Raw genomic sequence first — 13,511 nt, 5'->3', positions numbered from 1 at the left:
ACACCGTAACAAACTCAAGCAGACAAACGTTTTGGCCGGTGTCTTCTCCATTTCAAAACTATTTTCTTGTGCTTCGCATAGCATGAAACACTATCAAGCAATCAATCAAAACCTTTATCTAGCCAGACGAGTCAATTGAGAATAAATTCTCATTTACAATGACGACCTGGCACGAGGCTCACTACACCGTCACAGCAAACAACATGAAACACAATGAATAAGAAGTAAAAAAAAAAAAAAAAAAAAGATGAATCATAAAACATAAAACATAAATTACTGCGGTTTTCGTTAATTTATTAAACCACGGGTTTGTTAAAGATAAAATAAAGCACAGTTATTAATTAATAAGGTAAATGCTGTAAAATATTAAATCTTTGCAAGCATGAAAACATTTCACAAATTTTGTGTTAATATTTGTTGTCGTAAATGAGCCCGTTGGGAGATCACCAAAATATCATTGCCACAGACTCTGTTTTACAGTATCTGTAATTTACCCCCTAAATAAAACAGTAACAAAAACAAAATGCACGTATTCAATAACAATCTTAATTCCTGGTCATTGTAAGAAAAAAAAAAAAAAAGTTACAGAAAAAATCTCATTGCAAAAGTAGAAAGTAACAGCGTTGTTTACTACCTCCAGCAAGTCTTTACAGCGTTGCATAAAAGCGTCCACCTGTGCAAAAATACTGGTCTGATCCAAAACCCAGCCTGTGGATGAGCACCTGTCAAAACACAGAACGGGTCAGCCTTGGAACTGGACAGGCGTTCCAATCAACCAGAATGAGAAGACCGGTAGGATTTCACATTGACACTGGGTGTGTTAAGTTACTGAGCGGCTCAGAGCGAGGATTTTTCTGCTCACTCTGATCACAGATGAAATCTCTGCTCAGAGGGAGCATAACTCAGAATGCCGTTATTAAGCGGGCTCTTTCACTGAGCTGCTCTGAAGGACCTGGTCGGACTCACATTTCATCACATTTACACAAATGACTTTGGTGTAAGAGAACATTAAGGATTTTTTTTGCGTGTGTTTTTTTTTTTTTTTTTTTTTAGTTTATATAAGCGCTTGTAAAATAATGATTTTATAATTTAAAAAAAAAACAAAGATTTTTTTTTTTTTTTTTTCACCACAGCCTGGCAGCCAAAAACCCAGGGGTTTCATCTTGACAGCCAAATGTGTTAATCGGGATACAAGTGGGGTGAAATCATTTAAATACATTGATTTGAAAACCTAATTTCATTAAGTCACTAAATTAAATAACGTCTGGAATCACTGAACAAAAGGGACTGCCAGAGGAATAAAAAAAAAAAACAGGCTCGACGGTTGGCAGTGACCATTAATCATTCTGTCACTCACTGTGTGTCATTTAAAGACATTGAACACGCAATATCAACATACTGTAAACACTGTATTGTTTTGACTGAACCTCACACTCCCCACCCTAAAGGGAGAACAGGGATGGAACTAAGACTCCCTTTGCATAGAAGTTTGATGCATTCCTAGTTTTACTGTGAGTTTAATAAAACACAGGGGGGCTTGTTACCTATACACACTGTGGCTAATCAAGATCGTAGTAATAAAACCTGGAATGGGTGAAACTGCTATGTAACAGGAGTCTTATTTCCATCTCTGTTAAGACACACCTGAGCTTGTTACCTATGCACACTGTGGTTAATCAAGCTTGTAGTAGTAAAACCTGGAATGGGTGAAACTGCTATGCAAGAGGGGGAGTCTTACTCCCATCCCTGGAGTAACGCTACGCAGGGTCCTACTTGTGATGTAGCTGGGAGATGTGAAGGTAGTGCTGCTTCCAGGCCATGCAGCAGCGCACACACTCATTGAGGCTCTGCTTGCTGGATACGATGTACCCCTCGAATATCCGCTCCAGGGAAATCTCCTTGCAGCACAGCCGGATGATCTCGTTGCTCAGCTGTCACGTGACAAAAAAAAAAAAATCAAACACACAACACTTTTTCAGCGCCACTTCCTTTCTGGCCCTGCACGTGCTCGCCCGGTGATTCGGAGAACTTTCTGTGCTGTGCTGTGCTGTGCCATTCTTTGTCGCCGTGTTTTAGCACACTTTGCTATGGCAATTTATTAAAAACGTCTCACATGTAAAAAGATAGCACGCATGTGAATTAACATCATATACTGTAGTGCTGCAGTAAAAGGAATGTTCTTATGAAACCTTTATAAGGATTAATGTGGTATCTTTTACTGTACTATATTTTGATATGTTTTACTGTACTATGCATGCATATCCCAATTACCACTATTATACATATATATATATATACACACACACACAGCTATGGCCAAAGGTTTTGCATCACCCTATAGAATTAACTAATTTTAAGGTCTAATTAAACTTGCTGAATAATGTTATGTTAACATACTGAATTACATACCGCTTTGTAGTTTTCCATATACTTAAGGAAAAATGTGATCTTTTGAAATTTAAAATGAAATACTACTGTATTACTATCATGGCTTCCAGTAGACTTCTGCAATATCATTTTGTAGTTTCTTTGATTACATAATGTTAAATAAAATGATGTTCATATATATATATATATATATATATATATATATATATATATATATATATATATATATATATATACACACACTATATAAATATATACATATATATATATGTATATGTACATAGGTTTACCACATCAACACACCATATCATTTCATTGACGTGGTAAACTTACTTTCTAATCACCCTGTGTGTGTGTGTATATATATATATATATATATATATATATATATATATATATATATATATATATATAACATTTATTTATTTATTTATTTTTATTATGTCTCAAACCTAAAATTCAAGGTGATGCAAAACTTTTGGTCATAGCTATAAATATATATACATTTATATAAAATCACACCCTAACTATACACACACACACACATACCTTGCGGAAGAGGGAGGTGAGCCTCTCCCGTGTGTTGTAGTAGACTGAGTTCACCCAGATGACTCGGATAAGGCTGAGGAGATGAGGCAGCTTGTCTGGGATGTCACGCGGCTTCAGCTTAGCCAGCTCCTCACAGGGAGACCCCATGATAGACAGGAACGAGAGGTTGGACTGAGCCTGCAACGACCCGTCCTGAAAACAAACACAGAGCAAGAGGCGCAGAAAAGCAACCGTTAGTGCACAGCTAGGGACAAAAGCTTTGCATCAACTAGAATTTGAAGGATTGAGTCATAATTAAAAAAAAAAAAAAACTATATGAACGTAATTTAGATCTTTTATTATTTAACATCATGTAATCACAACAAAATGATATCGCAAAAAGCCGTAATAGTAGTCCAGTAGTATTTCAAGTTGGATTTTGAAATTTCAATTTTGGACGGTTTTTCATTAAGCATATAGGAAAACTACAAAGCAGGATGTAATTCAATATTTTAACGTAACATTATTTAGCAGGTTTCATTCCAGCAAAATTTGTTAATTCTATATAGAGGGTCATGCAAAATTTTTGTCCGTAGCTGTAAGGGCCGAGCAAACTGTGTCTGTACACCACAGAGCAACGGCAGTTACAGAGAACGAAATCAAAACCCTTTATCTTACAGCTATGGAAATGCCAGCCATTAACCATTCGGAGCTAGAAACCCGCACTAGTCTGACATCCAGTCCTGGGTTTCAGAACTAAAAACTAAAATGATCAGGAGCAATGAGCGACCAGGCCCCTGTTAATGATAATTAAAAAAAATAAAATAAAAGTTATTATCCTACTGTACAGCTGCAAACAATTCCTTAGTAAAACCTACAGGCTATTTCAATCGACGAGGGGTGGTTCTGAAACACAGGACTGATTGCCAGCGCCCGCGTGAGCTTCTCACCCCGAACCTGCAGTCCACACCTGCCCTGCCCTGTTACCTGGATCTGCTTGGAGAGCTTGCAGAAGGGCGTCACGTAGGAGGACTTGGAAAGTTCCAGGATGGTTCGGATGTGCTTAACCCCGGGCTTGTCCAGCTGCTCACTGATCCCGGTCAGGTCGGCACAGCGGCTCCTCCAGAACTCGATCTCCTCCAGCGGGCCCGAGTTGTCCCCGGTCTCCACTGCCTCCTGAGCACTCAGAACCTCCTTGATCTGACGGGTCCAGTGGATCATCGCAGCTGAGGAGAGCCCACAGCAGAGACAGGGGATCTTAAACTTGTGCAAGGGGGCTGTGAACACACAGCTATGGCCAAACGTTTTGCATCAATTGACTAATTTTGCTTCATAAAGTCGAATGAAACCTGCTGAACAATGTTACGTTAACATACTGAATACATACCGCTTTGTAGTTTCCCATAAACGAAAAACTGACAAAAATTGGAAAATGTGACATTTCGAAATCTAACATGAAATACCTCCAGTAAACTTTTGCGATACCATTTAGTAGTTTCTTTGATTTACATGATGTTAAATAAAATATCTAAATTATGTTCATATTGTTTTTTTTTGTTTTTTTTTTAAATGATGTCTCAATCCTAACATTCTAGGTGATGCTAAACTTTTGGCCACAGCTGTACATGCAGCCCATCTATGCCAGGGGTGCACAAATCTGCTTAAATAATTGAAAACCAGAGTTTCAGAGTAACAAGCATTTTAGTCTTATGAACAGCCTGCATTCCCTCCAGCATGCTTGTAACCATGAGGCTTTTCTCTACTTACTTTCCAGTCTCTGAACAAGCTCTTTATCCTTGGCTGCGATGACAGGCTTCAGTTTGAGAGCCTCCCCAGGGATGTACAGCACAGTGTGTCCTTGCAGCTTGTACCGGGTGTCTGGGGAAATGAGCGTGTCAACAGCTTTGAGGTGCATCAAAACAAGACATTTCAATAAATCCAATGCAACTGCACTCGAACGAAGATGTGATTTGGATACGGAATCCATCGTAAGCAATAATGTTGCGTTGCAACCCCTAATTATTTAGTGTAAGGAGAAATCCTGCAGGTCAAATCTGGTGGACATGTGTATGTTGAAAGATTATGTAGCAATGTACAGGTAGATTCCATGTACAGGTAAAAGATACAAACCTGAGAAGAAAAAAAACGCTTTAGTGTGTTGTGTAAAAGGCCATGAACAGTTGCGCTTACGTCGTTCGGATCTAGCTTTATAAAATCAACAGTTTTTCCTCAAAAAAAAAACAAAAAAAACCTGGATTTAATTAAAGACGGGAGTAAAACGCTTTGCAAATACAGCCTCCCCCCCCCCCCCCCCCATCCCTCCCCTCAGAGGCTCACCTGTCAGGCTGGCGAGGAAGCGGTGCAGGTGAGCAGAGAAGTTGTTCCTGATGCTGTCCGGCCAGGTGTTGTTGTCGAATATCTGCGGAGCGTAGATCCCGTTCATGAGTCTGAGCAGGCTCTCGGTGTGGCCCGCCCGCACCGTCCCGAACTGCACCTCGCGCTCAAACCCCTGGGCCGTGATCCGCTGGCCTTCCTTCCTGATGAAGTACGTCAGCTGGTCAGTGACCTGGGAAACAAACAGAGCAGGCAGACTTGGTTTCTATAGGTACGGGTTGTAAGGCTGACGTTACAAAACTTTAGCATGGGATTTTTGCAGGCCAATTTGACAGCTTTTCCCATGCTTTTTCCCATGGTTATCCTGTACAATGCATTTACCATGGTCTGTCATGTATTTTAATATGTTTTACCAAACCTCTCTGGGCTTTACAGTGCTTCCCTATGCTTTACCATACCTCTCTGTGCTTTACAATGCTTCTCTATGCTTTACCATACCTCTCTGTACTTTACAGTGCTTCCCGATGCTTTCACTGTGCTTTACAATGCTTCCCTATGCTTCACCACACCTCTCTGTACTTTACAATGCTTCCCTATGCTTTACCAGACCTCTCTGTGCTTTATAATGCTTCCCTATGCTTTACCATACCTCTCTGTGCTTTATAATGCTTCCCTATGCTTTACCATGCTTTCACTGTGCTTTATTACACTTTTAAATGCTTTCACAATGGGAAGCTTGTATAAGAGTTAGTTTACCATGGCTTGTTTTTTAATATGCTTTACCATACCTCTCTGGTCTTTACTACACTTTTACAAGGGTCACAGCAAAGCAACTTTATATTAGTGTATCATGTTAAATTTACTACTTGTCTATGCTTTGCAATGGGGAAGCATTTGTAAGGGCTGCTTTTTAGCCTGCTGAGTTTAGTGGTGTGATTCCAGCTCCCCTACCCTGGCGGTATTACCTGTGTTGGTATGAAGAACTCCAATCGCAGCCCTGCGTAGGAGTCCAGGTATACGACCAGCAGTCTCAGTGCGGGGTCTCCAATGAACTTCTCCAGGATATTATCGTGCTCCTCCAGCCACACAGCATCCTCCATGCCGCTGAGAACCACCCTCTGTTTAAACAGGGGCTTCTGTGGAAGGGAAAACAACACTCAAGCCCAGGGTTCTTACGCTTTTTATAAAAGAAAAAAAAACGTTTTATGATGAGCAGATCCGTGTTGCTTTGACACATAATGTCTCATTTTAAGGTTGTTCGTACAGATCATAAGAAAATGTATGAACGAGAGGAGGAGGTGTCTGTCCAGGTTCCTAGCAGCTGGTTGATCCCAAAACCTCGTCAAGGTGGGTCTAAAAGGATCCCAATGATTCTGCATGAGCAACACGGCTAGGAAACCCATTCCATCCCCTCACCACTCGCCGGTATAAAGAAGTGTCTCCTTCCCTCTGTCCTAAGTCTGTTTCCCCACATCATAACTTTTCCATGTCCAAAGAAAAGAAAAATCTTCACTGTATGCAGGTTTAATACAGACCAGCAGTTTATTTTATTTTAATTTTTTGTTTTAATGTGGGAACGACCCCACTCACAGCGAACCTCACAGTAAACAAAAAACAGGTATTTATAATGCTTGTAAAAGTCACCACGGTTTAAAAAGGGGATGAACAATTTAGGATTGCCACAAACGAAATATTACTGTTTGGATGTATTGCTGCAGATGAATTCCTCAGACAGAGTACAATAAATCAGTTACAGGCTTTTCAATCAAAGCTACATTTGGAGCCTCTATATCTATGGTGAAAACAAACATATACAGTACTGTGGCTGAAATGGCTTAAGATTTTTTGAACATTTGATTGAAGCCCTGTTATGTAACCTGACACTAGTGTCTGAAATACAAAATCCCGTTATCGGAGGGGGTGCACTAAACGAGTGTAAAATTACTTTGAAATGTTTCCGGAAATGAAAAAAAAAAGTTACATATTTTTTCTCTATTACTGCAGAACTTACCAGATCTGGTTCTTCTATGACCAGAGTGGGTGTAATTTCTGGGTTTTCGGTTTGCTCTGTCACCCCAACAGCTGCATTCTCTGTAACACAAGAACAAAAACAAACAAAAAAAATAACTATCCTTGCTCAACAGTGAGGTCATGAACAGCTCATCTTTCCTGGTTAATCTAATAAACAGTATCAACCCTCCAGGTCTGTTATCTTCAGCGTATAAATCCCCACAGAGCAGTGAAAAGGCAAACACGGGGTGATCCACCGCCACCACTTTGTATTTCTGCACATTTAAAATAATAGGTTTTTTTAAGCGAAATTAAAATGTTGACGGGGAATGAAAAAGGAAACGAGTAATTGAATTATAATGGGTCTTCAACTGGAATATTTAGTGACTATCTGCACTGAAACAGAACATTTCCAGAGGATCATTAGGCTGCATTGCTCTGCCTCTTATGGAAGAGTGATAGAGTCTGCTCCCTCACTGTACTGTCTTCTCCACCTCTTATTAATTTGTCATGTAGCAGACGCTTTTATCCAAAGCAATGTACAGAGACTTGGGGGTGCGCTATGCATCCACAACTGCTGCTGCAGAGTCACTTCCAATAGGACATCGTTTGTTTTACGTCTCATCTGAAGGACGGAGCACAAAGAGGTTAATTAGTTCAGGGTCACACACCGAGCGAGTCAGTGGCTGAGCTGGGTTTTGAACCTCCTGGTAACAAGCCCTTTTCTTTAACCACTGGACCAGCAAGCCCACCTCTTCCAGAAGAGCTCAAGAAAAGGATCTGGTCTTCAGTTCAAGTGTGACCTGGTCAGCAAGCTACTGTGCTGGGGCTACAAACTGTCATTCTGCCCCCAGCACAGCTCCGTACCTCCTCCCCCCCCCCCCCCCATCTCCTGAGCTTTCTTTAAGTCAGCCTCTGCTAGAATGAGAAGCTGACAGAGGCAAAGGAACACACCGAGAATCAGAAAGCGCTGACAGGCGTGGAGGACTCTCACCTGTCGGCTGCGGTTCCGGATCCTTGATTGGATCTGCCGGGGTCGGTGTGGACCCGGGTCGAGGAGAGTGTCCTTTGGAAGATTGTGCGGCTGTCTTCCTTCTGCTGGAGGACTTTGGAGACCTGGGAGACTTCGGAGATTTGGGGGATTTGGGAGACCTGGAAGACCTGGGAGTCCTGGGAGACTTGGAAGACCTGGGACGGGTGCCGAGTTTCACGGAGTCCGCCATCGTTCACTGCCAACAGTGCTCTCTCTCTCTCTTTCTCTTTCTCTGAAAAAAGACTGTAATACTCTGAGTTTATAAATAAGTTGTATGTTGATGCAATAGCTAAGGCTTTAGGTGAAGCAGTTTGTTATTAGCTCTCAATTAGGTGTGTTTTCGTTTAAACTTGAAACCTTTCCTCAGTTTAGTTTATTACTTTACTTCAAAACATTTAGGCATTCACTTAACATTTGACCCGAACTGAATGCATAGTACTGCATTGGTAAGCATTTTAAAGCCTAGATAGGTATGGCAGCATATTAAAAAAAATGGTAAAATTTATATATAGGCCTAAATACTATTTTAAACTTTGATTTGTATATACCCTTATAAGGTTTACCAGTTTAACTATGGCAGTTTTACCATAGTTTAGCCTGGTTTGTCATGTTTAATATGCTTTACCACACTTCTCTGTGCTTTACAATGCTTCCCTATGCTTTACCAGACCTCTCTGTACTTTACAATGCTTCCCTATGCTTTACCAGACCTCTCTGTGCTTTACAATGCTTCCCTATGCTTTACCACACCTCTCTGTGCTTTACAATGCTTCCCTATGCTTTACCAGACCTCTCTGTGCTTTACAATGCTTCCCTATGCTTTACCAGACCTCTCTGTGCTTTACAATGCTTCCCTATGCTTTACCAGACCTCTCTGTGCTTTACAATGCTTCCCTATGCTTTACCAGACCTCTCTGTGCTTTACAATGCTTCCCTATGCTTTACCAGACCTCTCTGTGCTTTACAATGCTTCCCTATGCTTTACCAGACCTCTCTGTGCTTTACAATGCTTCCCTATGCTTTACCAGACCTCTCTGTGCTTTACAATGCTTCCCTATGCTTTACCACACCTCTCTGTGCTTTACAATGCTTCCCTATGCTTTACCACACCTCTCTGTGCTTTACAATGCTTCCCTATGCTTTACCAGACCTCTCTGTGCTTTACAATGCTTCCCTATGCTTTACCACACCTCTCTGTGCTTTACAATGCTTCCCTATGCTTTACCACACCTCTCTGTGCTTTACAATGCTTCCCTATGCTTTACCAGACCTCTCTGTGCTTTACAATGCTTCCCTATGCTTTAACTGTGCTGTTCACAATATTTAATTATAAAATATATATTTTCTTATAAACTTTTTCTTTTCTCTAAGCAGAGTAAACCTGTATACAAAGCTTTATTAAGCAAACAAAATACAGGTAACTCCCCTGTCCATACCTACGTATTGGGTACAGCTAAGTATTATATTTTGTCATGTTTGTATTAAAACTTCGGTATAGTTAGCGCCGTACACGGTGTACCACTTTTTAATGCGTACCACAAAATAACACGACACCTGTATGTAATATTTAATGTTTACAAATTAATGTCTGTTGCACTTGTTTTTAAGTAAGCGTGGGGCAAAACAGCCCGAAACCAAACAGACATACCCCGTTAACATACGCATCCTCACCTGTTTTTTTTTCCTGAAAAATTATGTTCATAAATAGGCAGAGTCGGGTGTTATTCATTCATGGCCAGTTTCGTTTCACTCCTTTATAAAAGAAAAATGTACATTTAAACTGGTATTTTGTAGTTGTTTATACTGCTGCGTCGTCATCGGCAGTTTGAGTTCTGTTGCTATCTCTGCCGCCGCCGACGCGTCTCCATAGCAACCACGGGGGGAGGTGGGTAAGGAGCGCTCTCGAGCACGACCTTTGGGACTATGGAAGCGCGCGGCCGCATGAACAGCGGCGCGTGCATGTAAGTAATACAACTCGAAATGTGATTTAAAAAAAAAAAAAAACGGTTATTTTCTTTACTGTTCAGGTTACAACTCCTTAACAAATATATATGAATTAAAAAAAAATAGAAAGTGCTGTATCGGTATTACATTCGTCTTTTATTGTGGAGGTAAGTTTTTTATGAAACGTATTTTTAATTTTTGTGAAATTGTTTACCGGGATATTGTATTTTTTTTTTTTTTTTTTTTTTTTTTTAAATAAACGTAATCTGCTTTTTATGTGAACATACTAAATGTAACTAAAATGCATCACACCAATATTCCCCCAAAAATATATATTTTGAAGAAAAAGTGGGTCAGTAAAAAAAATAAAACTATTTATGTAAATAGGCTGTGCCCCAAAGGATTTATATAGCAAACAGCTCCATATCCAAGGAGAATCAGGACCCAACAGGCTACTTACTCATCAACCACTAAAAATACTTTATGAAAAAGAAAAGTAATTAATATATATATATATATATATATATATATATATATATATATATATATATATATATACTGTATATCTTTTTTAATTACTATATATAATGTATTCTTTATATTAAAGATGTATATCCCTGTTGCAAACTAATTTCAGTTATGATAGGCAAGACATAAGATCTGAAAGTCTATATAAATAAGGGAGAGCAGGAAGTCAGTTGGCATGTGCTTCACTATGCAAGTCTGTATAAATAACAAGGATAACTCTTAAAAGTAAGGCCTATTATGACGCATTCTGGAGAAGACTGCAGATTTCCACCCCCATCTTCCCCTCACGTATTTAATTACCTCGCCTTTCTCTGCCAAATCAATGCCCTCCTTGTTGCCCATAGTGGTCCGCTGATAGATAAGGTTATTTTTTGTCCAACCATTTTTTGTCATAATTATATATTTTTCTTTTACCATACAGTCTTGCACGACAGATATTAATACAATTCTAAATTCCTAACATAGAGTTAACATACCAGACAGAGCTGCATACATTTTTTTATTTTTTTTTAAAAAACAAGGAAAAAAAATGTCATATTCATAAGGCACTTCCATAAGCAACAGTAGTAAAGTCTTAGTTTTTGATCTCCTTTCTGTATATTCACAAGCTGTGGTTACCCAGAGGGACAGGAGAAGCACCTTGTCTGAAAGCTGTGGACTGTCATCTTCTGAGAAGTGAGCGTTTTAAAGGAGCGCATCAATCTTGCATACTGTGCTCTTTTAAAGATTCATGGAAGAGTGAAAGTAGGCAGTCTGCTTTATATTATTTCTCAATAATTTATATAGAGGAATCTGCTTGCTTGGGTGCTGTTTTTTGTTTTTTTTTTGCATTTGAGTTTTTTATGCCACACATAGTTATTTGCAATTAACTGTTCCAAACTTAATACAATAAGAATGTATAATGCTTGATAGGATTGGGACATAATAATACAAATAGTATATATATATATATATATATATATATATATATATATATATATATATATATATATATATATATATTATTCTCTAAGAGCCAGCTGCCCAATGTTTCGATATGTTGTACATATATTTCTCAATGGAGCATGTGTTTGAATCAAAACATTGGAGGTATTTCTAGGTTTTTGACGGCATGACAACTACTTGTTATTGTTTATATTCAAATCCATGATTTATTCTTACAATTATTTTTATATATATATATATATATATAGTAACATCATTTAGATCTTTCATTTAGCATCATGTAATCAAAGAAACTACAAAATTATATTGCAAAAGTCTACCGGAAGCCATAATAGTAATACAGTAGTATTTCTTGTAAGATTTCGAAATGTCACATTTTGCAATTTTTGCCAGTTTTTCATTGGGATATGGAAAACCACAAAGTGGTGTGTCTATATAGAGGGTGATGCAAAGCTTTCGGTTGTAGCTGTGTATTGACTGTTTGGTCCAAAATTGCCCGAAAAACCTGCCTCAAGCTTATCCCTGGAAGGAATGTTGTGGAAAAATCCTGTTACATCTTAACAAAACCTAACCAATGTCAAATATACCGTAATAAATGAAACACGCCAACTGATTTATATAATCTTTTGAAAAAGGTTTGCGAGATAACTAGGAGCTGTTCTTATTATTTGAAGTTATACGTGTAAGTTATGGCCGGGGAAAAGCAAGACCATTGAAATTACACATTAGAAACTGCAGAGTCAGCATGTTCTAATCCCCAGAGAAAGCTGTTTGTCTATAAATTTAAGTCTGGAAGAATTCCAGTGTGAGAGAATTCATTCTCCATTGTCTAACTTTTTAAGAATTTAAGAACAATGCATTTTAAAGAATAGGCTTTATCAATCTGAATTATTTATTTATTTGGAGGCCGTTTTCTTGAGATGCAACATCTTGTATTCCCGTATTGCAGAAAATGATCATTTAAATATCCAGGGCAAAAGAAATATAGGCAAGGAAAATGTAGATAGCTTTTGTGAATAAAACTTAGAAACTACAGGCTACATTTAACACTGTATCCTTAAATGTGTAGTTAAGGTTTTAAATCAATTATTCCTTTAATTAATTTTAAGTGCCCTCTTTTTCATTGGTTTTAATTCAATGATACATTTTGTTAACTTAGAAAGCATCTCTAAAGAGCCAATAAGCTAAGGATTATTATTCTCAATGGGCCTATACTGTACACGACTCCTCTCTTCAAAATATGCATGGTAAAACTAAAGAATCAAAGTAAGGCAGGCAAACGTAAACGCATGACTGACTTTAGTTAACAATATGTCCATTATTTAATTAGGTATAAATGCATATTCTAACCATCCTGACTAGGGGTGGTAATAGTTTAAAACATTTGACCATTATCAGAAAAATGAAAAATAGTCTAAATATTTCATCTTATTTAGTGTACGATTATTTAATATGCAGTGTCTATTTCATATCCGTACATTAGTGTTGCACACATGTAGTCAAATTAATAGTGTAGTCATTTATTTGAAACTCAGTTGGCGTGCTACCAAATATGGGTTGTGCTTCCCAGCATTCCCATATGTAAAAGTTTAAACATTTGAAACGTGTGTTAATCTGAAAGTCTAATTGTTTAATTAAATGGAATATAATGCTTCTGGCAGAGTAGACTTCACAAGGACACACCAAGTCTTGGGTTAAAACTCCCAATACATAATTAATGGTGCTGTATTGAAGATTGCTCCAGCTAGTCTGTGCCCAGACAGCCAGTGAACGAATGCATCATTTATCATAAAAGATACTG

The 13,511-nt window shown here is 38.5% G+C and overlaps 1 protein-coding gene across 3 annotated transcripts in view; it reads right to left on the bottom strand.

Moving 5' to 3' along the window:
• Positions 1 to 10,226, bottom strand: part of LOC131721962 (dynein axonemal heavy chain 2-like) — a 78,597-nt gene extending 68,371 nt beyond the window's left edge. The window contains exons 1-10 of one of the 3 annotated variants that reach the window (XR_009319966.1): positions 9,965 to 10,226; positions 8,255 to 8,536; positions 7,262 to 7,341; positions 6,216 to 6,386; positions 5,254 to 5,482; positions 4,684 to 4,794; positions 3,904 to 4,142; positions 2,938 to 3,129; positions 1,774 to 1,931; positions 635 to 722 (exon numbers count right to left, since the gene is read on the bottom strand). Coding sequence is in view for 2 of the 3 variants with exons in the window: in XM_059015381.1 (XP_058871364.1) it covers positions 635 to 722; positions 1,774 to 1,931; positions 2,938 to 3,129; positions 3,904 to 4,142; positions 4,684 to 4,794; positions 5,254 to 5,482; positions 6,216 to 6,386; positions 7,262 to 7,341; positions 8,255 to 8,483 (1,497 nt within the window). In the remaining variant the exon portion in view is untranslated. The remainder of the gene's footprint in view (positions 1 to 634; positions 723 to 1,773; positions 1,932 to 2,937; positions 3,130 to 3,903; positions 4,143 to 4,683; positions 4,795 to 5,253; positions 5,483 to 6,215; positions 6,387 to 7,261; positions 7,342 to 8,254; positions 8,537 to 9,964) is intronic. The other 2 variants (XM_059015381.1, XM_059015382.1) reach the window with 2 other exon arrangements.
• Positions 10,227 to 13,511: the final 3,285 nt, after the last annotated feature.

This window comes from Acipenser ruthenus, chromosome 50 (genome assembly GCF_902713425.1).
Source record: "Acipenser ruthenus chromosome 50, fAciRut3.2 maternal haplotype, whole genome shotgun sequence".
In the NCBI taxonomy this organism is placed as follows: Eukaryota; Metazoa; Chordata; class Actinopteri; order Acipenseriformes; family Acipenseridae; genus Acipenser; species Acipenser ruthenus.
The sequence above is the reverse complement of the archived record's forward strand: the minus strand, read 5'-3'. Positions and strand labels throughout refer to the sequence as shown.